Below are 27,239 nucleotides of genomic sequence, written 5' to 3'. Positions count from 1 at the left end.
GTTTCTGGCAGTGCATTCTGGGGCCAGTGTCTCTGTTCTCTGGGCTCCCAAATGGAGTAGACGTTCTTATTCCACCTCCTAGTCACAAAAACTGCTCTTTTCCTCTCCAGCCCCTGGACTAGCCAATTTAGGAAACAGGAGACTGGGGTGGGATCGCTATCCAGTAGGTTAAAGATAAGGTTTCACTGAAAGTAGCCACAGTGCTTTATGGGAACTCTGGTGTGGCCTCGGTGGTGATGTGCCGAAGGCTGAAGGTCTCCACTGAGTTGACAGCCCTCCACCTTCCTTTTGACTCTCTTCTGTGGAAACACGGTTGGAGGGGGTGGAGCACAGGTGGCCTGGCCAGGGTTCCACTTGCACACACGCAGGCAAATTCAGTGGCACATAGGCATGAGAGCGCAGACGTGTTCAAGGGCTTTATTGGGGCCACTCTGAGCCCCTCACAGTGCTGTAGGAATCCACTGGTCTTGCTGTTGCCTTTACTTTTTGGGGACATGGGAGGAAAGGCAGGCAGAGGACCAGCTATTTGGGGAGAGATGGTCCTTCTTTGGGGCTAAGATCAGGTGGTGGGAAAAGTGGGAAATTCCAGATGAGCAGGGCCTGCTGGGGGGCTGGCAGGGGATGGGGCTGCCTTCTGGAGTGTGGAGGTCATGGAGTATTGGCTTTGTGGGGGGTACCTGAAGTTAGGAAGAGCGGATGGGTGGTGCTTCCTGGGCACTGAATGAGAGCACCACCCAGGGCACGAGGGCTAGAACCACGCATGGCCAGAGGGTATATTTAAGGAAATTGAAGATGTAGAAAAGGCTGATCTGAGGCGGCTGGTCCAGCCAATCTAGGGGGCCTAGAAGCCCCATGGCCAGTACAAGGCAGACTATCTTCTGGCCATTTCCCAGGTATGCCCGCCGTACCTGGGCATAGCAGGGGGAGTGCAGAGCAATGCCCAAACCCAGCGCGGCCCCTGAGTCACGGCTCAGGGAGGCAAAGGGCCGGCTGTCCAAGTGCACCCACTCGGGCCGCTCACACCACTTGGAGGCTAAGCTGATGGACCTGTGGGGAGGGAAAGTCTGCCAGGAGAGACATTCTCCTGGAACCTATAGGGCTGATGGCTCTCACCCCTTTGGGGCCTACCCCCATGTTCTGCTGAGACCCCAGGACAGTCTATGCTTGTGAGTGGGTAATGTGTCCTTTTTTAGCTACAGTGAACCAGAGACCCACCAGGCTAGGTACAAGTGAGGCACGACAGGCCCAGTCTGCCCAAGCTTCAAAGCAGGACTTACCATGAAAGATCCAGGCCCAGTGTAAAGAGGGTCCAATAGATGAGGCTGGCACCCAGCAAGAGCGCTAGTGAAGTCAGCCCGTAGAAGCTTAGCTCCCGCTCCATGGGCACCTGGGGGGCCATCAGCCAGCCCAGAACAGCACCTGGAGGAGTGGGGTGACAGCAGCTTCAAGGAGTTCAGGGATATGACCCCCCCCGAGCTACAATGCAGCTTGGCAAAATAGCAGACAAAAGGGAGGACTTGGAGTTGGCTGTACAATGGGAAGATCCTAGACTGGTCCTCCCATGGCTAACAGCACCCTCTGGGCCCATCCTGTTGTCTCAGTTGCTCACCAGTTATAAGGCCAACCAACACCTGGTGAGGGAAATGTGCTAAGAGGAAGATCCGGGACAGGCCAACAGCCAGCAGGAAGGTGCAGTAAGCCAGACTCGGCATCACTCTCACCCAGCGGCTAAAAAGAAAAGCAAATGGTCCAGGGGGTGTCCGGACACAGCTCGGCTTCCCGCAGCACAAATGCCCAGGATCCTCAGAACTCCAGCTCCAAGCTGCCCTGCTGCTCGGTCTTTTGGGTCCAGGGTACCGTCACCCCTGCCCCCACTAGTGGGCAATGCCCAGGTGTACCTGTGGGAACGAGTGGCCACCTGGGAAGAGATGGCTGTCATTATAGGCCAGAGGGCTGCTCCTGTGATCATACAATGTCCAGAAGGGCTGCCTGTGGGGGATCCAGAAGCTTGTGAGAGGGTTGGGGCGGAACCCAGGTGCCGCTGGTGATAGTTCAACACAGCTACCTCTCCCTGGCTGGGAAGAGAGGCTTCCCCCAGTACTGGTCCATACCTCCCTCCACCCCGAAGCCTTCCTCACCCCTCCCTGAGGTCACTGCTCTCAAGTTTCTGCTTTGACCTGTGGCTCTTGCTCTACTCTAAACAAGGTGGACAGCTAGCCCATTGGCATGGCTGCTCTCCTCCCAGAATTCAATGTGGTCTTCTTGGGGTGTCTTTGTTCTCTGGGCCAGTAACTGAGAGGCTGGGCCTCTGGTCGGGCCACCCTGCTGAAAAGTACTCTGAAACACCCGAACCCTAAGCACAGAGAAAGGGAGGTTTGAGACTTCTTACCTGGACCAGTTTCACAAGAAGGAGGGAACTGGTGAACCTGGGCTGGGGCCTGGCTGTAATACCCAGACTCATGGACCCACCAAAAGGGCCTGTCTCCAAACAGGAGCCTAGAAGAGAACAGATAGAAGATGATGTTATGTGCGCACAGAGCCGCGGGACAGGAGAGGGGCAGACGGACACTGAGAGTACTCTGGAGGGCCTGCGTGGTGAAGTCAGAAAGGGAGTCCAATTCTGGGCCATTACATTGCCATGGTGTTTTACCTTGGAACAGGAGAAAGCACGCTCTTTTTAAAAAAGTGATAAGAAGGTAAGAGATTGTGGGGGGCGTGCGCGCGCGCACGGTGCTCACACTCTCTGAGATGCTCAGAAGTCCTACTCTTACCCCTCCCACTGCAGGGCCAGCTCTGCTCTTCTCATCCACAGAGAGCCCAAGACCTGGCTCTCTTTCTCCTTCCTTCCCTCCCAGACCCTCACTGACTCTTCTGCTTCCTCCTTTCTCCATTTCCCAATATCTGGCCTGAATTACCTACACCTGAACTACTTAAGTAAGCCTCTTGTCTGAAAATAGGAGTGGAGAATGGTCAGAGAGGGCTGAGGAAGAATAAGGAGGGCAAAAAAATTCAAAATCCCCTGGCCTAGCAGGTGCTTGGCTGGACCCTGGGAAACCATACACTGAGGAGGCTGCTGTGGCCAGAAACAGATGAGGTGGGACCGCAGAAGAGATGCTGGTAGGAAGCCAAGAGCTGGGGAGGTAGGTACAGAAGAGACTGCCTCTACCAAAACCTGAACCTTGTGCACACACGAGGCGTTCAATACATACTTAGCCGATGAACGAGGGTTTTGTTGGGGGGGGGGGGGGCGGGCATTAAGAGTATCTACCCAGTGGAGGTGGTCTGACTCAGGAGAACAGGACTAGAGAGGGAGGCTTATACAGACTCTGAGAGCGAAGAGAACTCAAAGCAAAAGGCAATTAGGCAAGACGAAAATTATTAGGCAACTGCTTTTCCGTGTGCAGTAGGGGTGAAGGCCTTGCGGGAGAGTGGAAGGGAAGGTAATTCCTATTCCATTTTTCAGCAAGTCATTCCAGTCCATTCAAGTGTCTCCTATCAGCCTCCCTCTTTCCTCCCCCAGGCTGGCAAGAGGCTGAAGTGAGGAGAGGTGCAGCTACATCCCCAGTGGGAGGCAGAGCTCCCTTCTGCACCCAAGAGAGAACAGGTGGCACAAAGAGACAAGGCCCGAGGGCCCCACCCACTTGCCTGGGATTCCCAGCTTTGAAGTCTGTGTGAAGAGCCTACTACTAGTGAATGAAGGGAAAGAGGAAGAAGAGAAAGTATTCCATGGAAGGCAATGCTTTAGCTCTGCTTTTCAGGCTTTACTGTACACAGAATCACCTGGGGTCCTTGTTAAAATGCAGCTTATGATACAGTAGCTCTGGGCCAGAGCCCGAGATTCTATGTTTCTAGCCTAAGTTTTCAAATGCTTCCTATGCTGTTGGTCATGTTCCAGGGACCACCCTCTTAATTTGCAAGTCTTCTCTGTCTTTAGTAGCTAGTGCGAAGCTTGGCACAAAGCATGTTTCTTAAAAACTATGTCAAATAAATGAATGAATAGATGAATGAAAGTGAGTTGAGAAGCAGGATTTTCGGCTCCTTAACTCACCATAGATGCTTGTTAAAATACAGATTCCCAGGACTTCCCTTGGAGTTTCTAAATCAGAATGTCTGAGGTGAGATGGCGTATTTGCATTTTAAACGTGCCCCTTAGGCGACTTCTGATAAGGCCCTTTTGAGAAACACTGGTCTAATGAGTAGGATGGGGGCTCTAAGGTCTCAATACAAGATGCACAGATGCTCAAAGGGGAAAAGTCAGGGGCATGGGGTAGGAACGGAAGATCTTAAGGCCTCGGTTTCACTGGTGGTGGTGAGGGTGGGGCGAGATCCAAGCCTCTGAGGCACCTGCTGAAAGATCAGGGCTTGTACAGGACTCAGGGCCCTTGGGGGTGGGGGAACTGGATGCCGGAGGGCTTCGCTATCTCACCACTTGGAGACGAGGTTGAGCCACTCGGTGATGAGACTGATCCAGAGCACTGAGACGCCCACGCGGCGAGAGGCGTAGTAGGTCGCGGGGAAGTAGAACAGAAAGAGGCTCCTGGGATCTCCTAGAAAGGTGACCCAGAGCCAAAATTTCTCCAGCCAGGGCAGCTGGTTCTGCAGCGCCTCGGCCATCGCGATGCCCGCGCCCAGTGTGGACTCCATGGCGCCTCAGGAGCCAGCACGGTCAGGGATTGCTCTAGAGCGGAAGCCGAGGAGTACCGGCCACAAATAAACGGTTACCCACTGCCCTCCAAAGCCCACCCTTGCGAGACCCAGGCCCCGCCTTTGTCTAAAGCGGCCGGCGCAAGCCCCGCCCCTGCCCCGCCTCTGGCAGTCTCAGGCTCCCGCGAGCTGGTCCCTTGCCGGTGCCGTTTCCTCCGGCGCTCTTCTCCTGCCTTCCTCTCTACTGGGCAGCACAGGGGACAAAACTCTGCAAAGGCGTTTCCGCAGAGCCCCCACGTGGCCGCTGTTGCCAGCACGTGGACTTTGGTCTTACGTAGCGGCGTCTCCCGCTGCTGTTCCGGGTCAAGGCACCGACTAACCTGAGGATCAGTGGCGCACCCAGGGTCCCGGCTTTGTTGCTGCGAAGACGGAGGTGTACTCTTCAAGGCTGGGATTCCTTACAAACCGGACCCTCTTCTCCAGTACCGCTACCCTCCAAAGATATTCTGAGATCTCTTAGAGAGAAGGCTACAGACACCCCCTTGTCCGGGGAGCCAGGCAGTCCTGGTCGGCGTTGAAGCGGGATCCTAAATTTGCACACACCCCTAATCCGTGCCTTCCTCCCCAAGCCCAAGACTCTCCCGCCCGAATTCATCCACTATTGATTTGGAGGCTGACAGATAAGCCTCCTGATTTTGAGACTTTCGGATTCTTCCATATAGGACAGTCTAAGTCATGCATACTTCCAGTTCTAAGCATGCCTTGCCCCCACCTCCCAACCCCACATTGCATCCTCTAGCCTTCCAAAACCCTGCGGGGCAGATAAACCATGAGATAGTAAATGGGTTGGTATGGGAAGAGGAGGGGCACACACCTGCGACAAAATTTGGGATAATCTTATGAAGGAACACATACAGAACATAGAAATCTCAGCTATTCTAAGGGAAGCCCTGCCTAGAGGCAGAGATGGGGAAAGGGGAGGAGACTGTTGAAGTGGCTCCTCAGTTCCTACCTCAACCAACTTTTGTTTTGGAGAGTTTTCTGATGGGTGGATGAAAAACAAGAATGTAAATCTGGGTTCTTGGAAAGAGATTAATTTCATGAATTAAAAAGGCGTGGGAAAAGGAAACTGGATATAAATCTCATTTCACTCCCTTGCTAAATGTTTTCAATTGCCCCAAGGAGAAAGCCTAAATTTTCTAAGTCTGAAAGTTTGCCCCGGCTCTAGCCATCCTTCACCAGCCTACCCCTCCACTCCATTTCATAATATTTCAGAGCTACTTTATGTTCCTTGAAATCACCAAGTTCTCTCCTCATGTGTCCTGGCACATGCTATTTCCTCTGCCTAGAACATGGCCACTCTTTTTCCCTACTTGTCCTTCGGGTCTCAGATTTTTCACTTCCTCCAGGAAGGCTTTCCCAACAGTGCCTGGCAGTTATATATGAAAATCTATAATCACAATGCCATATAAAAAGGGGAGTGGCAGTTACATATGACTTGTTATGGGGGCCAGGCATGAAAAGTTCTCTGAAAAAGCACAAGTATGAGGGAACAGTATGTTTATTCCTATTATGTGATTGTACTAATGCATGCCCAACATTAGAAAGTTGATGTTTCTTGCAGGGCAAGGAAACACTTTTGAACTTTGTTCAGATTAAGTAGTACGTACCAGGGCTGTCCCATTGCTTCCCTCTGGACTAGAGAAAGGTCAACCTGTTGTTACTCAGACATGAGGCTTCAGAATATCTATATTGGGAGAGGGGAGGTAGGTAGGTTAGGGATGTCTATTGGTGATGATAGAGCTTGAAAATTCATCTGCATAGTACTTACAGGTACTATAGGTGGGCCCCCAAACTCCTGCCCCAAGGCACCCTTTGTCACTACCACTGCTCCTCACTCCCACTCTTGGTTTTCTAGAGGGCAAGACAGGAGATGGTGAAGAATCTTGAGGTCTAAGGGTGATGGGTGATCATGGAGGAAGTCCCATTTATCTACTACATACCATGCATTTACACACTTTATCTCCTTTAATTTCCTAACTACTTTATAAGGCATTATCTCATATGGGTAGTATCACAGTAAATAGCACTGTTTTGGGAAACAGGTAAACCAAATCTTTGCTAGTTGTGCGACCCTGGCCAAGTTTAGTTTCTTCATCTGTAAAACGAGGATATTGATTCTTACCTCAAAGTGCTGTTGGGTGCTCAATAAGTGTTCATACAGAAGGTATAAAGAAATTTGATCAGGTTTAGTAATTTGCTCAAGGTCATGTAACATGGTAAGTGGCAGACCTGGGATTCCGATTCCAGTTTGGCTAATTCTATAGCCAATGTACTTTCCACTACCACTTTGTAACTTGGTACCTATAATCATTTTGGTTAAGTTTCGCGTTAAGTCTTCTGGGCCTCGGGTTCCTCATGTGGACAATACAGAGTTAATTCATTCAACTCTTTTGTCAAGGTGCGCACATAATGGAGATTGCAGCTCCCTCCTCCTCCCCCTTTTCATTCCACGTAGTCATTTATCTTTAACTTCTAAAACGTACCCTGCAAGAACTTGACCAAGAAGGCGCAACTGTATGAACATAATTATTCAGATTCCCCTTTATTTCCTCTTCTACCTAAGGCTCCCGCCCCACCCAGAGCCAGGCCACGCCCGGACGTGTGACGTCAGCACGTCCCGTGCGTCGCGTCGCGGCGCTCACTGGGGGCCCGGCTTTCGCCCGCTGCTGCCGCCGCCGCCGCCGGCCGCGGCTGCTCTCCCAAGATGGCGGCTCCTCCGGGCGAGTACTTCAGCGTTGGGAGCCAGGTGTCGTGCCGGACGTGCCAGGAGCAGCGGCTGCAGGGCGAGGTGGTAGCCTTCGACTACCAGTCCAAAATGCTGGCTTTAAGTATCCTTCCTTGCGTGGAGCCCGAGGCCGGGCTGGCGTGTGTGTGCAGTGGTGGGGGGGTGGGGGACGACGGCGGCGGCTGGGGCCCTCTCCGGGCCTAGGGGCGACCGGCTACCGCGGCGCCTGGAGCGCATGCGCACGGCCCTGAGCTTCCCCTCCCCCTCTCGTGGGTCCTTCGGTCTGCTTTGGGGACCCTGTCTTCCATCCCTTGTTGGAGCTGGGACCCGAGCGAGGGTCGGTGGGTGGCTTGACACGCGGATGGGTTTTCGGGGTTAACGCTGTGAGAGGGGGCACAGTGATCAGGAGAGGAGGTGGTCGTGGGAGGGGGTTGGGGGATCGGAGCCTGGATGGAAAAGGGGCGGATAAAATGTGGGGAGGGGGTGTGTAGAGTAAGGCACTGCTAGTAGGGCAAGGGTATGGAGTTTAGGAGGGGGTGTCTACTGATGGGATTTGGTCCAAGGAAGGGCAGTGGGCTCATGACCAAATGGGCCTCGCCTGTTTGGGGGAAGAGTAACTGCAGGGTAGAGTTTATATTTGAACTGGGGATAGGGGCTTTTGCTTGTTCGCGTGTATGCCTGGTGCCATTGGGGGCGGCGAGTGCGGAATTTTAGGTTTCCTAGTCATTAGAAAATTGCTGTTTGGGGGATGTTGCATTGGTCCAGAGAGAGGACCACGTTTTTCAGGACTTAGGTAGGGATGTGTGGGTTACAGGTGAAAGAGTAAGTTATCTTCTCTTGCTCAGCCCAGCACATGGAGCCCGGACTTTTCCATAGACATAGCCTCCCCTTTTGAAAGTCAGTATTAAACAGAATGGAAAAGGTGGCCTGCTTCTTTGGGGTGGAAGTGATTTCTGAATTACTTCAGGAAACTCAGTCTTGGAAACAAAATACTTCCTGGTTGTAATAAATGTGCCACCCCTTCACCTTTTATTTGAGCCACAGGTGGGTTTATTTGGATGTTTTGGGTTGTTTTTTTTTTTGAGTAACCCTTTATGGCATCTTTCAAAAGGAAATTTCCTACTGAGTCTGCTACAATTGAGTGTGGCAAATATTTTAATCTATTTAACCAATAGTTGTAGATTTCTAACTTAGGAAGATGTCTTCTGAAATAATTACAGCAAGAACAATTGCTTTTTTTTTTAATACAAGAATTCATACCTGGACCAAATAAGACCTTTAATATTAGTAGTTTAGTTGGAAGGGTTTGGGAATGAGGAATTACTCTGCTTTTAATTGGCATACAGTATACTCTTAATAAATGGTGGCAGAATGAATGAATGAATAAATGGGTTAACTAGCTGTGTCACCTTGAATGGGCTTCTTTTTCAGTGTTGTAGTTTTCTCCTCTGCAAAATAGGAAATCTCAGAGCTGAAAAAGTGAAAAGAGCACTGTATGGATAAAGGGAGTATTACTCCAAGAGCAGAAAGCACTGCCTCTGCTGAGTGGTCTGTTAGGTTCAAGACAAACAGTGTACATAAAGCATTAAAACTGCATTATGTCGCTCTGTAAAACCGGTAGAGAGAAGGTGACAGAAATCCTTTGAGGCTTCCAATTTTGGATCATTATATGGCTTTGAAAAGCTTGAGATCTTTTGGTTATGGGGTTGAGCGGGAGGACAGTGACAGGCAGAGATTTCCTGAGGAGAGCTATGATTCTTTTGAGGCTCCCCACTCTTGTTCCTGGCGTACCTTTTACACAAGCTTTGTGTGAATTGTGTTTTCCATGCCTGGTTTGGGATGTGTCAGTTCTCTGCCTGCCCCTATTTTCCTTAACTTGATTTTCTTACCAGAATGTCCCTCTTCCAGTGGAAAGCCCAACCATGCAGACATCTTGCTCATAAACTTACAATATGTTTCAGAAGTGGAAATAATTAATGACCGAACAGAAACCCCTCCTCCCCTAGCTTCACTCAATGTTAGTAAGGTAAGGATTTGAGGGCAGTTCTGGCTCTCCAAAATGGTGGGAAAATTGAGTCTCATTGACTCTTGGTGATACGTACATTGTCCGTTGTTTGTTTTCCATTTTTTCATTGAATTACAATTGCTTGTTCTGATATCTTTTTAAAAACATACCAGTTTAGTTTTATTCCTGGGTATTTTCAGAAGATTTTAAGAAACATCTTAATGCCCAAATAGAGAAATAGAGTTGAGAGCTTGCTTTTGTCCTTGGTGAAAGAGGGTTTTTTTTTTTTTTTAAACCTGGAGTCCATGCGTGAACTTCTAGTTGGTGGGATTGGGTAGGGGTGTTGCCTGTAAACCTGAAATTGTGTATGTGTGCATACATGAATATATGTTTCTCCTGGGTAAAGATGCAGAGTGTTTTTCAGATTCTCAGGGATTCATAACGTACACAAATTTGAAAACTACTGCCTTAGAGCTTCGTTTTGGTCTTTATGTTTGAATTTTTAGGTCTAGCAAAAATAGGGATTTAGGATATTTTAATTTTGGATGTACAAATTGATCTCTGGGAACCCCCAAATCACTTTTTTGACTCTTCAGTTCTATCAAAGTTCGTGTTGATCAATAATAATAAGAATACCCTAAGCCTTATTGTAGACTTTGCTGTCCTCTGTACTTTTAACACTCTTTCTTCCAAAATGACTGGAGCCTTATCCATCGGGACTTACTTAAATGGCACCTCTTCCAAGAAGTCTTCTTTGATTACCCAGACTAAAGTAATTTACCCCCGTTATTCTCTCTTACAGAACCTTATCCTTCGAGCTAAGGTGACATATCGTTTTATAGTCTGATCTGGAACATTTCTGAGATTAAAGGGGATTACTTTTGTTTTATACTGGGCAAGTATAGATTGGTGTGTCCTGGGTACATTGGGGCCTAAGATTACCCTATTCATAGCCTTTTGTAATTATAATTGTGTATAATTTACTTTTCTATCTCACCAAACTTTGTTTTGTGAAGATGGAAACCATACCTGTTTTGTTTATCACTGAATATACAGAGCCTTGCACAGATTAGGTGTTTAATAAATATTTGTTGAGTGAATGTTAGGCCTTGGATTTTAGTAGCAGCAGCTGCCTCTTCTTAAATCTCTTGAATTAGTGTGATGGAAGTTTTTCCCTCTGGAGGAGTCTTGTAATTATATTCTCTTACCTCTCCTGGGAATGTGGTGTGTTTGCTACAATTGAGCAAAACAAGGAAACACTCAAGCATCTGAAACAATAGAGGGTAACTGAGGCTAGTAGAATGTAGTTACCCCAGATCTGGAGCTCCCTTCTTTCCAGATTCCAGGGAAATACCACATGTTTTTCAGTGATGGCTGAATACAGATTTGGAAGGGGTGTTGGGTTTCATATTAAAAGCTGTTGCATACAGAACACCCCATTCTTAGAAACATAACGATGTTTGAAACCCTGTTTTAGTCAGGTATCTCCTACTAGAGTATAGGAACTCTTTGGGTGGTCTTCCATTAGCTGAAGATATTTTAAAAGATTCAAGTGAAATAGTTGATTCCTAGTATGTTGAGAGACATAGGCTCTAAGTTATTCTTTGGTGTTTATGGGTGTGAGAAATCTGTCACTAAATAACTGGACCTTTAGTGAGTAGTGGAGAAAAGATTACCTGAAAGAGATGATTTTCTCAAATTTAAAAGATACTAATTTCTGCTCTTGTGACCAACAAGTACCACCATTCATCTGATAGGGCTTGGAGTGGTATGGGTGTGATTGTTAAGAAGCAGTTCTCTTATATTTGACCTCAAATAGAAATCGTTGGTTATTTAGTTTGCAGATTATCTTTGCCTTTAGGGTTTTGCTTTCTGCTGGTCAGTTTCAGTTGTTTACTAGCATTGTTGTAAACTAGTAGTTTTACCTACTTGTCCAAGAAAGCAGTGGAAGTAATAGGTTGGGGAATACCAGAAATCTTTACTTTTCTTACTTGGTGGCCTGCTTGCCAAATGTTGAAAAATTTGCTGGGAAGAAGAGTCAGAAACTAAAAACTAAAATTAGGTTGGAGGTCTCTCCTTGGATTTCTTTCTAATTCTTCCATTTGTAGAGCTGTTTATGAGTAAGCTGTATTGGCTTTCCCTTGAAACCAACCTTTGATGATGCTCTGTGATTCCTCCTTGGATTCAGTTAGAATCAGAAGAGACTGTTGGGCTGTTGCTGAAAACAGCTAATCCAGGCAGCTGTTTACATGTTGCTTAAATGACATGAAAAAGTCATCTCATTTAAGAGCATGGACTTGGGTGTTTTTAAGATGGAGGATTGTTTAACCATGTTAGAAGGGAACTAAAGTGCCCTGAGATCCCGGAAAGAAAATTGTTGAGGCTCTCAGTCTAGGGGACCTCCACTTCCAGTGGAAGATATATCACATGTTGGCTCATCTTGCTGACGTAGTAAGTGCTCTGTTTAATTAAACCTGTTGATATAAACTGTGTATTTGTTTACTCCAACCCAGCAGGAAATGGAAGAGAAGGCCTTTTAAAGGAAATACTAAATTCCAGCCCAACTAGAGAAGGTATGAACTAGCGATTGGAGATGAGCCCATTTTGCTTTCTATTGGCAGTTCACTGCAGGCTAAGAAGTCCTGTGTCACTGTGTCAGTCCACAGCAGTGGGATGTAAGAGGAAGCATGGAAGAGGACAGAGGAGTTGCAGAAGGTGGAAGTTTTGAATATCGTTTTATCTTCTCCACTGTAACATTGTACCCTCCTAAAGTGTTCTGAATTTCCTGACTAGAAGACAGAAATATTTAAATAAAAGTCCAAAAGTACACCGAAGCCAATCGTAAGTGAGGTTCAGTTTGTTCACCACGTGGCTTGCTAGTTTGCTCTGTCATGAGGAAAGCTTCAATACTGCGTGAGGGGGAGAGCCCGAGGGTCTGCATGGTAGGGTGAAGTCAGGTGTTTCTGAATAAGGTCCTTTGAATTGACTCCACATCTTGTTCTTTAGGGATGAACATTGCCCATGGGGTAGTAGTGCTCTGAGGACATGATTTGGGACATGTCAACATTAACAAGGTTCTCTTTTATGTAGCATTTATCAAACATTTACTGAAAATCGATTTTGTGCAAGGCATTGTGATAAGCTCTGCTGGGGACCATACCTTACATTTTTTTAATGCTTCACAGTTTCTGAAGAGCTCTAACACATCTCATTTCATTCTCACAACCATACTGTGTAATCTTTATAGAGTGTATTCATTTCCTTTTAGTTTAACAGATGAGAAAACAGTCTTAACCTGTTTAAGTGACTTGTTCTAGGTTATGTGGGTAGTAGTGTGGGAACTAATATTTTCACATGCCACCCTCTGAACTAGCAATTGGTAGACATCTCGTTTAATCCTAACAGTAGTTCTTATATATAGTTCTTACATAATAGGTACCCATCACCATCTTACAGAGGAGTAAACTGAGGCTCCAAGAGGATGAGTCACTAGCTTAAGGTCATGTAACTAGTAAGAGATAGAGCTGGCATTTGAACTCGGGTCTGATATTTTGATGGCAAAGACCCATGTTTTTCCTACTTCCTTGTGCTTTGCCCAAGGAGCTTCTAGAGTAGTTTGGTGAAATGAAACAAGTACCCAAGTATCTATAATCCTAAGTAATGTTTCTAAGTAAAGAGAAACATCTGTGTTATGTGGTCAGGAGCAGTGTGGTTTAGTAGAGAGAACATAGAAACCAAGCAGATAAGTCTTTATAGTCACTTCTCTGCTACTTAACCTCAACGACCATCAGTTTCCTCACTGTAAAAATGGGATGTTAGTATCCATATCATAGACTTGTTACGAAGATTAGGTCAAGTTGACTAGACTTGGCAGATGTTAGTTCTTAGTCTCCTGCATCAGCTATGTGTAGCCAACTGATACTCCTTGAATTACGGGATAAGGGGCAAGATGGGGGGGGGGGGGACAGTATGCAAAAGGAAAGGCAGCCAAAGAACATTGATGCTCTTACTACGTCAGTCTTTCCTGGCATTGGATCTGACATTCGTTCAGATAATTGGACCTTGCCGACCCAAGAGTAGGGAAAATCAAAGTTGTATTGGACACCATTAGTGTGTAATCTTACAACTAAAAGACATTTTGAAGATATCCAGAATTAACTGGAATTTACAGGACAATGTTATCAGGTGGCACAGTTAAGTGAACACTTGCCTGAGTAGTGGAGGTTAGCGTGAGCACTCACAGAACCTAGGAGGCTGTGCTTTCAACCTCGGAGCCTCTTAGGAAAGAAATCAGTGGCACAGCCACGGCAAGTGTGTGATTCATTTGTTTAGGTAAATGCATCCAGTGCATTGAAGGAGATGTAAGTCTTACTGCTTTGCTCAGCTGGTGGGGACTTTGGTAGAGATATTTGTGTGTTGTGGGAGGAGGCAGGAAAAGGGACAAAGCATCGAAAATTGAAATCTACCGTTAAGCCGTCCACTTCCCTCCAAACTACTGACAGATTTATCAGCCTCTTTTATCCATTTATTATCCATTTATATCTTACTGCTAAGCAGTGAATGATCAAATGGAACCAGGAAGAGAGTCAAAGAGTTGATCATCAGTTCCTGGTAATGAAGAATGAGTTGGCTGCCTTTGGATAAAAATGGTCTTTGGGATTGATCAGTGGGGTGTAGGGGCCTGCGAAGGCTGAAGAAGTGGAAGAGTCACAAAGTTCACTTTTAAAAGAAACTTCCAGTGCTTTATGGTATGATATCACTGAGGGAAGAGTTGACTTGGTTTTTGTTTTGATTTCCACCAGTTTCAAAGCTAAGATTTAGTATAACGTTACGACTTTGGTGATTTGATGGTTAATCCTCAAGTATGAGTAAATTCCTGGGGTGGTTACTAGCCACTGCATTGTGGCCTATGTTCATGGAATTATCCTGTTAGCCGAGCCCTTGACCATGTCTTGACCTTAGCGTGTTGAAGTATGGAGTTACCACCAAGTAAAATCAGATGACCTGGCCACCCTATGTTTACGTATACATATATTGGTAGGAGGTGTTCATTATGGGTAAATGTGAGAAGGGAAATAGTTGCTAGTCAAGGGAAAGCAAGATTTTTTTGTCAGACCTTTTCTGGCTTCTAGAAGCTATATATAACGAATTGGCTCGCTTGATTAGAATATCTTGTCAAGGCCACAGTCCCAGGTTAAGAGTCCACTAGTAAGTTTTGCACCTGGCTCTGAGCAGACAGCTGTTCCTCAGAAGTGTTGAGATACAAGTGGGGTGAAGAGGAAGAGCCCATCACTGCTGAGTGACGGGTCATGTTAAGCAGTGGGGGTGTCAGATAAAGTCAGAACGGTACAGTGATTGCCATTTTAAAAATCACTAGCCTTTTGAAGGAGGTCACATTCAGTGGAATTCAAACTTTGGCAGGGGGGGCAACCTGACAGCCACAGTGGGGGTGCCGTGCTCACTGCATGAGCTGGGGCTCATGACTCAGTTCAGGCTGCAGTGCATGGCAGCCGGCTGGTGCATTGGAGCCCTCCGTAGGTCAAGGGTTTGGTTCCGAAGGGGGCTTTCTTGACATCATGGGGGTCTGGGGAGAATCGCTGTCCAGCTGAAAGACAAATTGCTGAGCCCGAGTCCTCTGGCAGCATTAGTGGTGTCATCGGTGTGTTGTTGCCGTCACCTCCTCTGCCCTCTCCCTCTTCGATGGAGATGATTCAAAATAGGGACTTTGCTGGTGGGTCGGTGATGGTATCTCTTCCAGTGTTAAGAAAGGAGCATTCTAAATGGTTTAATTTTCCTGGCAGAGAACAGGTGTGTGGGGGGGAATGGTGCAGACGTTCTAGCATTGGAATTGTGAGACTAGCCTAGATAAATGCCAGATACTATGGAGAGTGGAGCAAATTTTACCTGAACTAGAAATAAAGTATCTACGTACTACACCAGAAACTAACAGTGTGGTAGAATGTGGGGAGTTTGAAGAACTGGGTACTTTTTACAGCTGGGCTGCTAATGAATTGTATGACCTTGTGGTAGTCACTTAACCTGTGGGAACTGTTGTATGAACGACTAATAGTCAAGGTTTCTTTTCCTTTTATCCACCTTCCCTCTCTCTTCCCCTCCCTTCCAGGTGCTAGGAATGTCAGGATGGTTGAGACACTACCTTTGCCAGCAAGCATCTCATGTTGGGAGTGGTGGGGGGGGGCAGCGGCCTGTATCTCAGTGGTAACAACAGTCTGGCAGGATCAGTGTTAAAGAGCTGTGAGCGGTGCTGTGACAGCAGGGACGGGGCAGCAAACTTGCTGTAAAGGTCCCCATAGTAAATACTTTACACTTTCTGGGCTATACATCCTGTCACAACTACTCAACTGGGCCTGTGTAGCAAAATAGCCATAGTAGATATCGTATGTAAATAAATGGGCCTGCTGGTTCCAGTGAAACTGAACTAACTCACAGGCTGTAGTTTGCCAACCATTGGCACAAAGTAGTGACATTTTAGGGAAGGTTTCTCAGATGTAGCAGTGGAATAGGGTCTTGAAGAATAAGTGGTAACTAGACAAAGGGAGGGAAGTTAAATGGAATCAAGCTGATTGGGAAGGTGCTCGATTTGTCCATCTCAGCAGTATAGAAACTTTTGCTGTTCTAGCAGTGCGCTAAACTGGAGGTTTTTAGTTCAAAAAATGGAGGGAAAGGACTAGGTAAGTGCCAGTATTGGTGTCAGGGCCTTTATATGTATAGCTGCCCCTTGAAGAATATGGTGGTTAGGGGCACCGACCTCCTATGTAGTTGAATATCCACATATACCTACAGAGGTCCTCCACATATGTGGATTCCCAGCTGCAGAGTGGACCCTTGAACAACAAAGGTCAATTGAAAAAAATCTGCATATAAGTGGACCGAGCGTTCAAACTCGTGTTGTTCAAGGGTCAAGTTTATATCTTACTGAACTCCAGAAATCACCCTTCAGGACAGGCCCCAGATGCCTGGACTGAGGCTCAGGAGAGGTTTCACGTCTTGCTGAAGTTCATGCAGCTAGTGAGTGGCAGGCAGGGATTTGAGCTGGAATCTGTTTTTGCGGGGTAAGGGGATGGCTCTTCTATTTTACTTTCTCTGTTTGCTTCAGAGCCAAGGGAACAACAGCTCGTGGCTCTTTTACTAGCATTGAATAAAAATCAACTCTTTATTCCGAAAGTGGAGCCCCCATTTTAGCACAAAGTTAAAGGCATTTTCCAACTTATTCCAGTTACATTTTAGATGATGTTTTGTGTAGGACTTATAGCCTGTCTAGCAGCCCTTACAGAAACTAAAAGGGAGAGCAGTGAGCTCATTGGCTAAAGGAAGGTTGGATTATATGGATTTTTCTGAAATGACCCACAAGCCACCTTCTCTGTGCTAATAATAATGATGGTATAATAATACAGTGCTTTACAGCCCCCCTGGTGCTTTCACCCACAATACCTCCCTTAATCCTCACAGCCCTGTGTGAGATGGCTGATTTGAGCATACACTCTCAGAGGCGGGTTGTTAAGGTCAAATTTCGGTTTCCATCCAGTCAGTTTTCTCCCTGACAGAGCCATGTGGAGGTTACACAGCAGTGCTGGGTTCCGGATCTCAAGACGAGGCAGTTACTCTCTTGGTGTCGAGGTTTAGTCGTCTGTTACAGCTATGAATACATTTGGTGATGTAATTACAAATGATGAAAACTATTGACTTTACTGACAGCTAGTTTTTGTTTTAAAGCATGTGAAAGATAAAACTTGGCCTGTAGCGTGTACTGACTGAGTCTAGAGGCTGGTCTGTATTGTACGGCAACAATATGATGGTTTGACAAGTTTTGTGTCAAAGTCAAGAGCTTGAGGTGGTGCTGTGGCTTCTGGTTTTGCACGGTGTTTTTCGTCATAGCTCAAAGCGTTCAACACACCTTACCATCAAGTGTAGGGGAGTTGCTTGACTTACCTTCTCTAGTATTGGCACATCAGAAAATGATGTGTCCAGAGAATACCTATCATTATTGACCTGAAATACTTGCTCACACAGGATCTGTTCTCTTGAAAGCATTCTTGTGAATTACCTTTAACAAAAGAAATGAAGGATGTCCTTGAGGTTTAGGGTGAGACTGGGGCCCTTTTTAGAAAAGAGAGGCCCTTCACTGAAAGACTGTTGTGTTCTATACTGGGGACATTGATGGAAATGCCAGAATTCACTGATAAAGAGAGAAGATGGCAGCTGAGTCTTAGAATATTTTCCCTTTTGAAAAATATTTTCTTTTGCATTCAAATTTATAACTATATTTTCAACAATAATTTAGGCTTATTTCTCTTAGGTGGAACTGTTTGAGTATAATACAGGTTTGAGAACACAGGCTCTGGAATCAGGCTGTCTGGGTTCAAATCCAGACTCTCCCATTTGTGGCTTGGTAAAGTTGGGCAAGTTTCTTAACAGCTGTGCCGTAGTTTATCTATTAAGTAGGAGCAATTTTTTCCCCTATTTCATAGGACTGTTGTGCAGATTAAATGTTTAATACATGTAAAGTGTGTAGCTTGGTGCCTAGTGTGGATAAACTCTTTTGTTCAACAAGTTTTGCTCTTAGAATTTTAGTGTTCAGGCCTCTTTGGCGCAACCATTCCAGTGTTTGATTCAATGATTTGATTTCATTGTTATGTATTCTAGGGCACAACTTTAAGTGGGGTACTCTGTTTCCAGTTCCCAATTATCTAAGGTTGTAAAGAACAGTATTCTATTAGAAACTTTCAGGCAGGAGCTTTCAGCTACGGAACAGGAAGAGTTGGGGATATTGACAGTTGGAAGAAATATTTTTGAGAGATTCCTAGTGCTACTGCATTTCCCCGAAAATAAGACCTAGCTGGACAATCAACTCTAATGTGTCTTCTGGAGCAAAAATTAATATAAGACCCGGTCTTATTTTATAAGACCGGGTATAATATATGATATGATATATAATATAACTAATATAATATAATGTTATAATGGGTCTTTTATTAATTTTTGCTCCAAAAGATGCATTAGAGCTGATTGTCCAGGTCTTATTTTCCAGGCTAGGTCTTATTTTCAGGGAAACACGGTAAGAATGAGGGCTTTTCAAGAGTTCACCCCAGAATTGAAACAGCAGGAGCGAGCCCATCCTCATGGGCCCTGAGGATGACAGCTGTTCTTGGCTGCTGTGGTCTGCCATCCCGCAGCCTCCAGCAGTCCATGCAGGCAGCACTGGCTGTTCCAGAGCAGCAGCTGCAGTGCTTCCTAACCCCTCTGTGAGGGCAGCTGGTGGCGAGGCTGAAACACAGAGAAGACAGACTGAGAGTGGCTCATTAGAGTCAGTAGGTCACATCCTGCAGGTTCCTCTCTGGGCTCTGCTTCCCTTGTTGTATCAGCTGTCATGCCTGCTGAATATTTGCGGTAGGAAGCCCTGTGGATTCCCCATAGCACCTGTGCTTTCCTGGTCTGGAAATAAGATGGCCTCGCTGGTGACTAAATAACAAGAGGCAGTGCATATTATTTGGAGTTTGTTATGGCTGCTTCCTCTTTTCCATGTCACTGAGTGTGGGAAGAGACGTGTGCTATTGGTGTTTATTAATTTATTCACTGGGGTAGCCAGCAGCAGGCATGACTAAGAAGCTTTTTAATATTGATGTGCTTTCGTATCAAGTTCATGCACGTTTCTCCGTTGCCCACATCAAGGTGCTATATATAAAATGGCCACAGGAGGAAGCGCAGGTTAGAAGACTAGGAATAACTGTTTTCACTGGGCAACATACAAAAGGAAAGGCAGGTAAGTGCACGTTGTCTTGTGCAGTCGTTTCAATTAAGCCACATGCACATTAGTAACAAACATTTGTTTGTGCTTCTTGGTTTGCTGAATCCAGTGTGCTCTTAAAGTTGTGCCTTTAATATTCTAACGAGTTAGTGCCTCAGTTTTGATTGGGAGAGACCAGCAGCTCCCATGTTTGCATTGAAAGTGGATGTAGTATGGTGATAGTCATTGAATTTTAAAAAGTGCAGTCCTGATGGCCCTCCCAAACTTAAAAGGCACATCCTACACCTTCTCTACTAAGGCAGCTTTTATTGGTTTGACAGTTATCATAAACTTATTAACTTGGAATAACTGGACCAGTTTCAGATATGAATTAGTTTACAAAAATATGATGTAGGGAAATTTAGATCTGGATAACAGCTAACTTGAAGGTAGAGTGCTAGTCACTTGCTTTACAAAAGGAGGCTTATCCATATTTTTCCTCCGTTTCCAGGAACATGCCTAAAAAGAACAAGGTAATCTTCCCTTCTCACCCCCAGTTTTTATTTTTTTATTTTTGTTGTTGTTGGGGAATAACTGGGGAACAATGTGTTTTTCCAGGACCCATCGGCTCCAAGTCAGGTCATTGTTTTCAATCTAGTTGTGGAGGGCGCAGCTCACTGGCCCATGTAGGACTTGAACTGGCGACCGTGGTGTTATGAGCACTGCGCTCTAACCAACTGAGCTAACAGGCCTCCCCTCACCTCCAATTTTGAGGAGAAGAAACAGTTTTAAATTCTTTTTGTGAGGGTAATCTTCCTCATTCCTAATTGATGGGGTCCTCTGTGGGAGACGTTTACTCCATTTGTATAACTTCTGGTGAAAGCAGATCTGTTGCTGAATATTAGATTTAAACGTTTTTCAGATTGCTATGAAAATACAATCTGTAAACTGACAACTGGAGGTTTTAGGGTTTGTAATGAGTCCAGACCCCCAAACCCAACTGCAGGCACAGGTAGAGTATAGTTCAGGATATTGGGGTAAATTGAAATATAGTCAACTTACACTGATACCTGCTGACTTTTCCAAGGCTCTCCCTTATATCGTTTAGCATTTGGGATCTGTTTGCACTATGAGTTGAAATGGAGAATCGTCTATTCTCCTTTGCTTTCAGAGCCTTTAGAAGAGATTGTACAACTGGTATTTTTAGGGGGGCTCAGGGTATATTTTGAAATCATTGTTCTATAACTGTTGTGCTGCTGTTATTCAGGCTGCCCAAATCCTAACTAGTCACTTTTGGCTGAGATTTAGATCCATTTTATTTTATCTCTGGCAAAAACTCCCAAGTTGCTCCTCTCCCAGCCTTCCCCGCCACCCAGCTTAATTTGTGAGTTTCATTCTTAAACGTTCTGCATAGATGCCTGGTTTCCCTGTACCAACTCTTGTCTCTTACTGAATGGGTGATGCTATATTTTTAACCTACTATGTAGGTGATGCAGATACTTTGAGTATCCAGACTGTCTAGTCAACACAGCTTTGTCTGACCCAACATTGGGAGATGTTTTTTGTTTTCAGGGATAAATATATTTTTTAAAGATTTTATTGGGGAAGGGGAACAGGACTTCATTGGGGAACAGGGTGTACTTCAAGTCAAGTTGTTATCCTTTCAATCGTAGTTGCAGGGGGCGCAGCCCACCATCCCTTGCAGGAATCGAACCAGCAACCTTGTGGTTGAGAGGACGCGCTCCAACCAATTGAGCCATCCAGGGGCTCAGCGGCAGCTCAGCTCAAGGTGCCGTGTTCAATCTTAGTTGCTGGGGTCACTGCCCACCATCCCTTGTGGGAATCGAAGAGTCGAACTGGCAACCTTGTGGTTGAGAGCCCACTGGTCCATGTGGGAATCGAACCGGCAGCCTTTGGAATTAGGAGCATGGAGCTCCAACCGCCTGAGCCACCGGGCAGGCCCCAGGGATAAACATTTTTAAAAAGACCTCAAAGTGAGACCCTCCTGGAATCTCATGGGGTAAACTTCTGCCTGACCAACAGCCACTTCCAGGCGCTCTGCAGGAGCTCGGTTAATCCAGGGGGGCTCTGCTACCCTCCAGTTTTTCCTTCTTTCCTTGGAGATTTCGGATTTTCTACAGGGTTGTTTGGAAAGTGAGACTCAAGAAAACACCTTGTTATCAGAGTTTTCTTGGTGACTGAGCAAGCTTTGCTTGTTGCCACTTAAAATCGACCACCAGAAGGTCTCTTTCCATAGATACTGAATGCTTTCAAGCCACAAGGCTTTCTTTCTTGCTGTAGTTGGGGTTGCAGGTGCTGGGGGAATGCTGTCAGCCCGGCATTTATTTCTCTGAAGTTGTGGCCTGGTGAGGCTAAATGGCAGGACCAGGCTTGAAAGATCATTTATTTACTGCGGCTAACTGTCTCAGTGTCTCTCTCCGTGTCCTGGGGACATGTGAAAAAAGGAACTCTGACTTCAGATCCCTACAGTCTTGGCCTTTGACCTAGGGAGACTGAAATGAAAGCGTGTGTGAGCTAGTTCGCCTATGCTCAGATCTTCTCCTCCCTCAGTCTGTTGAAACCCAGAAGTAGGGATGAGACTCCCCAGTTCCCCTTAACCCAACGGATATGTACTTTTCTCATCTTCATAGTCAAACCCATACCTTACTAAAGTGCTTTATTTTTACCAGCAAACAATTTAGATACTTTGTTGATTTTCCCCCTGTAGAATTTGGTTATGGTTTGAAAGGTCACTGTTAAAGCAGAATAGAAATGTTTAAGAATTCCCAGCATCTAGGTGCTTTGGGAATGTGCTGGAGATATGATCTCTCTTTGTATGTGAGGAGCTGGTGATTGGGGACACATTCTGTGTGTGTTTGTGCACATGTCTTTAGTGTGCTGCAGCATCAGTGTACTAAGCTGTTCCTGTTCATGGGTCTCCTTGACTTTCAGACGCATTATCTGCCTTTTGTTTGTTTTAACCTATTTGTTTTGTCTTATACTCAAACAGATTTGTACTTCTGAAGTTTCTAGCAAATTGTATGGAGTTGGAATCAAAAATGTATTAGGACAATAGGGATTATTAACAGGGTCCTACCCTGTTGGGAGGGATTTCCTAAATGTTAGTATTAACAGAATTTCTTTTGATCAATTTGTGACTGTTCCACTAGAGGGCAGTTAAGGACCAGACACGAGGTAGAATGCAGACCATCCCTTTTCTCTGAGAGCAGGATAGCTCTTCAGCTCGCGTTGAAGGTGGACAATATCCATGGTTAGGTTTACTTGCATCTTGGCTCCCTGTGTGAGCACAGATAATAGAAAGGTAGTTTTCAGAGCCTCAAATTACGGTTTTTGAAGGGGTGTAAACGTTAATTTCTAAACCTGAGGCTATAGTATAGTAGCTGATAAAGATTCTTATTTCTCTCCTGTCATAGAAATGTTTGTATTACCTTTTATCTCTGACCATCACTCTCCCATCAAGTAGCTCCCCAGTCACACTCTATCACATTGCCCTGCTCTGTTTTCTTCCTAGCACTTACCACTGTGTAAAGTTACCTTGTTTATGTTTTTGTTTGTAGTCTATCTCCCCTCCCTCCTTCAGTGCTGTATCTCTAGCTTAGCTCAGTGAATGTCTGGCACATGGTAGGCGTTCAGTAAATATTGGAAGGAAGGAATGTTTGCCAGGAATAGCAGTGACTATTCAGGTATATTGTGTGTATTTGTTTCACTTTGATCTCTGAGAAACTGAATCTACCCAAACCAGCCTTTTCTGGCCTCCTTTCCTCAACTTAGGTCCTGACTGTTGGGAAGAATGAAGGTCAATGCTTTTCTGAGTCTCTTTCCTCTCCCCCACCCTAGCTTGCCAGCAAAGCACGGACAGAGAAGGAGGAGAAGCTGAGCCAGGCCTATGCAATCAGCGCTGGTGTCTCCCTAGAGGGCCAGCAGCTCTTCCAGACCATTCACAAGACGTGAGTTGGGGGAGCATAGGGTTCCTTGTCCTGGGGGTGATGCTGCCTGGCTGTGCTGTCTAGTGGCCAACTCTCGGGTAGTTTGTTCCTGAAAGTCACCAGGGAAGCTGGGTAGTGTGTGGATAATACCTCGGCATCTAGGGGTGTGGGTACCTGAGCCTTTCTGTACAGAAGAGTGTAATTGTGGGCAAGCTGTCTTCTTGGGGCTTCAGTTTCTCAGTTTCTGCATCTGTAAGACGTAGTTTTGGACTAGATTTACCTCTAAGGGCTCCTTCCAGACCTCGTATGCCATAATTTAGAACCAGTGATTTCTTTGTCTTTTATTAGTTTGATCTTGTACCTTTCACTAAAAACTTATGCAGTTTTATTAAAGAACGATAAATCTATTTCACTCTTCCCAATTGTACATTGGAATGAACATAGGGAGTTAGGGAGAGCAGAAGGCCACCTTATTACCACCTCCTAGAAGACATTTTGTCGCAGAAGAAGTCATTTGACTCTCCCTAGTTGCTGAAAAAACTGAAGCATTTGACAGTCGTCCCCACCTCCGCTACTCCCCTCACTGCCTTCTGTTACCCTATTTAACCACCTGGGTCTGGTGCACAGATGGCAACCGGCATCAGGGCTGTTTGAGGCCATGGTGTGAGTATCTGAACATTTACAGGTATGTGATAGGAACTCTCTTGCTAGTATCAGTGGCCCTGAGTTTCCCCCAGTGTGAACCGGAATGGGTATTCCCAGTCTGGCAAGTGCCCAGCTGTCTGATAATTGAGAGGGGCCAGTTTGAGGAGCAGTTTCTATTTCAGGTGGTGGGCAGAGTACAGATCACAATAAGATGGGCAATTTATTCTCCTGTCTTTCTAAAGGTGACATTCCCCCCTAAGCCAAAGATTGGCAAACTATAGCCAGTGGGCCAGAGCTGCTTGTTTGTTTTTTATATTGTCTGTGGCTTCTTTGGTGGTACAGCAGCAGAGTTCAGTAGTGGTGACAGACATTGTATGGCCTGCATAGCTTAAAAGATTTGCTATCTGACCCATTTTACATAAAGTTTGCCAACTTCTGCCCTTGGCTGCTACTTAAGTTGAATCTAGTGGCCTGAGCCTAGCCGTTTATTTATAACTCAATTTGGTTGGGACTTCTGGGCACCAAGTTTTCTATGGTTTCCAGGGCCCTAATACTTAAGAGTAACTCTTCTGGGCTCTCCTCAGAGTAAATGTGCATCAGTTTCATTGCTTTTCCTAGCCAGTGGTGCCCAGGAAATGTTTCTTGGCTCTTCCTCTCTGTGGTCTGCTGGCAACTAGTTGTTGGCTGAGCGGTGAGCTGGGAACTTGGGGTTAGCAGGAGGTGTGGGATGCCCGCAAGTGGTAACTTTTACCTGCTCTCTTCTCCTTCCAGCATTAAAGACTGTAAATGGCAAGAAAAAAACATCGTAGTCATGGAAGAAGTTGTTATTACACCCCCATATCAAGTGGAAAACTGTAAAGGCAAAGAGGGGAGTGCACTGAGCCATGTACGCAAAATAGTAAGTACAGGAGCCATGAAACTTTAGGGAGAGAATGCTTCCTCGGCCTTCACCGCCCAGCGTCAGGCAGGACAGTGTGCTGCAATCTCTCCCTCCTCTGACACAGTGTCTCCCTGCAGTGTGGCACTGTGCAGCTGTGGCCTGGACCTGCGGGGTGGGACTGCTGGGTGGTGTGGAATAAAGCGAGTGGGCAGCCGCGGTGTGGTGCTCCACAGCCAGACCGTTCCATGGCATTGGGCTGGAGCAGCTCCTCTCGTCCCAGGCTGGGTAATTCTCAGGAAGGGCTGACTGGTATGAATCAGTTGCCATTGGCACCTCTGACCCTGCATATGTCTTCTGACTTTTTAGATTTGCAGCATTTACAAACCAACTGAGCACTGCAAGACCAGCATTGTGGATATAAAAAGTTGAAGACTGGGATTCCCCACCAGCTTTCCATTCCGCGCTTGTGTGAAGAGGGGGAGGGAATTTGGGTCATGATAATCTAGCTTGAATTTCTGTTTTAGTTTTAACCAGTCTTAGCTGAAACTGCAAAAAAGAAGTGCCCATCTTCCTCATTGGAAATGCCAACAGATAGCAAGGGCCTAAATAGTCTGTGGGCTGATGGGCCAGGATGGGGCTGTCAAAGCCTGGAGTGGACTGTTTGAGAGGCCTTGGGTGCCCATCTCATTTTCTGACCGAGGCTGACTGGTCTCTTTCAGGTTGAAAAACATTTTAGAGACGTGGAAAGCCAAAAGATACTGCAACGTTCACAAGCCCAGCAACCACAGAAGGAGGCCGCCCTGTCGTCCTGAGTCCACACACACGGCGGACTCTTCCAGCATCCAGCCGAGGAGGCAGTGGTGGTGGCTTCAGCAGAGGCAGGCCGGGGGAGGGAAGGGATCCTGTATTTCCTGTTGGCTCTTGATAACAAAGGGTCAGCATTTCCAAATCTTAGACTTGAACAAAACACCCAACAAAAAAGAACAAGAGCATAATTTAAAAGTTGAATCATTACTTGACTAACAGACTTCAGTCCACCATGTCCTTTTCACAGCCCACTTCTGGAACAGTCACCTTGTTAATTTTATTTTTGAAAATTTCTTTCCGGCTCTACCCTTTCACCTCTGACTTTCCTTTCCTAGTCTGTCCCCTGCCATTCTGTTTTTATAAGTGGCTACACTTGCCTTCTGAGTGATTGAAAGAAACTTTTACACCTTCTCTTCCAAAATAAAAGTAACAAGCTGACTGTGATACTTAAGTTGAGACTAGAGCAGCAGACAGAGGTCTCACTTTAAATTTTTCTTTTTTTTTTCTTTTTTTTCTTTTTTTTTTCTTTTTTTTGCACAGGGCATGGCTTGAATTAGTTTTATTTTTCTTAACTTTAAATATATATATGAAAATATATATTAAAATGTTTCTCTAAATATTTTCTGCTTCTTGCAGGTCTCTTTTTACTAGATCATGGCCACTCTTCCCACCTCATCCCTCCAAAAATAAAAATGTATTGCCCTCCCCACCACCGTAGCCAGGCAACTAACCTGACTTAGTTCACAGCAAGAGTCTCCTGCAGCGCTTTGTAGAGCCAGTGTATGCAGATGGGAGTTGGCTTTGAGGGGTCCTGATGGCTCTTTAATCTTTGTATGTGTGATCAGTCTCACATGGGGCCGAAACCTCAGGATTCTCCCTCTGCCTTTTGTCTCACTTCACGGTACTAGAAGAAGCTCCGCAGCACTGTGCTGTCTCCTAGATGGGGGAGTCAGCTGCCCTTTCCCCTGTGCCCTCTGCAGGAAGAACTGTTTTGCATGGCACATCTCAGCTCCTCCTCAAGGGGTGATTTTCTTTCATCAGAAACCTGGAGTCCACCAATCCTGACCTCTCTTTAAGTCTGTGTCCAGAATTACCAGCCCAGGAGAAAGCTTGGGTGACCTACAGTTTCTCTTCTGTCAACTTCCTTCTCTTACGCCCTTCCCCACCCCCCTTAAGTTTTACAAACTTATGACAGTTTGTATGTGCTCAGCCGATGGGCAGAAAACCTGGAAAGAATTTCTGGACTTTAGCCCACCGGTTTGTCTGATTTGAATAACCTGCTGAAAGCTAAAACTGGCACCCATTGCCTTGTGCCTTCAGGGTGGCCCAGTGGGGCAGAGTGTGGTGCCATCTGAATACCGGGCCCCGAGTGGGATGTGGGTGATGCTCATGTGACTGGCTCGAGCTTTGGGGGTGGGGTGGGGGGCTAACTACTATTTTTTTGGCCATGATCTCTTTCCTCTTCCTTTTTTTTTTTTTAATTAAATAAATGGATCAAAATTAAATAATTCAAGCCCTGCCTTCAAAATGAAATTTTTTTTTTTTTTTAGTATTGTTTAGCAAAAACAATAAAAACCCAAATTTTTTTAACCATCACTCATGTCTCGGGTTTGTGCGTGCTTTAGAGGCCTTGGAGGAGGAGGTCTCAAGAGTATGTATCTTTGGTTTGACCTTTCCCGTTAGATTCTTTATTTCCCAATCTTTATCCTCTTCCTTTCTACCCTCAGAACTCCCCCAGAAATATGGTACAAAGTGTGTAACTTAAGGGCATCCAGGGT

General features: G+C 45.9%; 2 protein-coding genes across 4 annotated transcripts; one reads left to right on the top strand and one right to left on the bottom strand.

Moving 5' to 3' along the window:
* Window positions 1-401: 401 nt before the first annotated feature.
* G6PC3 (glucose-6-phosphatase catalytic subunit 3) lies at window positions 402-4,811 on the bottom strand. 2 transcript variants are annotated; one of them, XM_019752257.2, is made up of 6 exons: window positions 4,427-4,811; window positions 2,390-2,496; window positions 1,899-1,989; window positions 1,610-1,728; window positions 1,278-1,419; window positions 402-1,047 (listed from the first exon to the last, which is right to left on the bottom strand). In XM_019752257.2, the coding sequence occupies exons 1-6, from the start codon at window positions 4,642-4,644 to the stop codon at window positions 684-686; spliced, it is 1,041 nt and encodes a 346-aa protein (XP_019607816.1). In that variant the 5' UTR covers window positions 4,645-4,811; the 3' UTR covers window positions 402-683. The 2 variants fall into 2 exon arrangements, with proteins under 2 accessions (XP_019607816.1, XP_019607817.2); XM_019752258.2 differs by lacking the exon at window positions 1,610-1,728 and having other exon boundaries at window positions 884-1,047; window positions 4,427-4,776.
* Window positions 4,812-7,319: 2,508 nt separating this feature from the next.
* Window positions 7,320-27,057, top strand: LSM12 (LSM12 homolog). 2 transcript variants are annotated; one of them, XM_019752317.2, is made up of 5 exons: window positions 7,320-7,535; window positions 9,325-9,458; window positions 23,041-23,150; window positions 24,546-24,672; window positions 25,021-25,366. In XM_019752317.2, the coding sequence occupies exons 1-5, from the start codon at window positions 7,412-7,414 to the stop codon at window positions 25,081-25,083; spliced, it is 558 nt and encodes a 185-aa protein (XP_019607876.1). In that variant the 5' UTR covers window positions 7,320-7,411; the 3' UTR covers window positions 25,084-25,366. The 2 variants fall into 2 exon arrangements, with proteins under 2 accessions (XP_019607876.1, XP_019607875.1); XM_019752316.2 differs by lacking the exon at window positions 25,021-25,366 and adding an exon at window positions 25,374-27,057 and having other exon boundaries at window positions 7,324-7,535.
* Window positions 27,058-27,239: the final 182 nt, after the last annotated feature.

The sequence above is a fragment of the Rhinolophus sinicus genome, linkage group LG15, assembly GCF_036562045.2.
Source record: "Rhinolophus sinicus isolate RSC01 linkage group LG15, ASM3656204v1, whole genome shotgun sequence".
Classification (NCBI taxonomy): Eukaryota; Metazoa; Chordata; class Mammalia; order Chiroptera; family Rhinolophidae; genus Rhinolophus; species Rhinolophus sinicus.
This window is presented reverse-complemented; position numbering and strand designations above follow the sequence as displayed.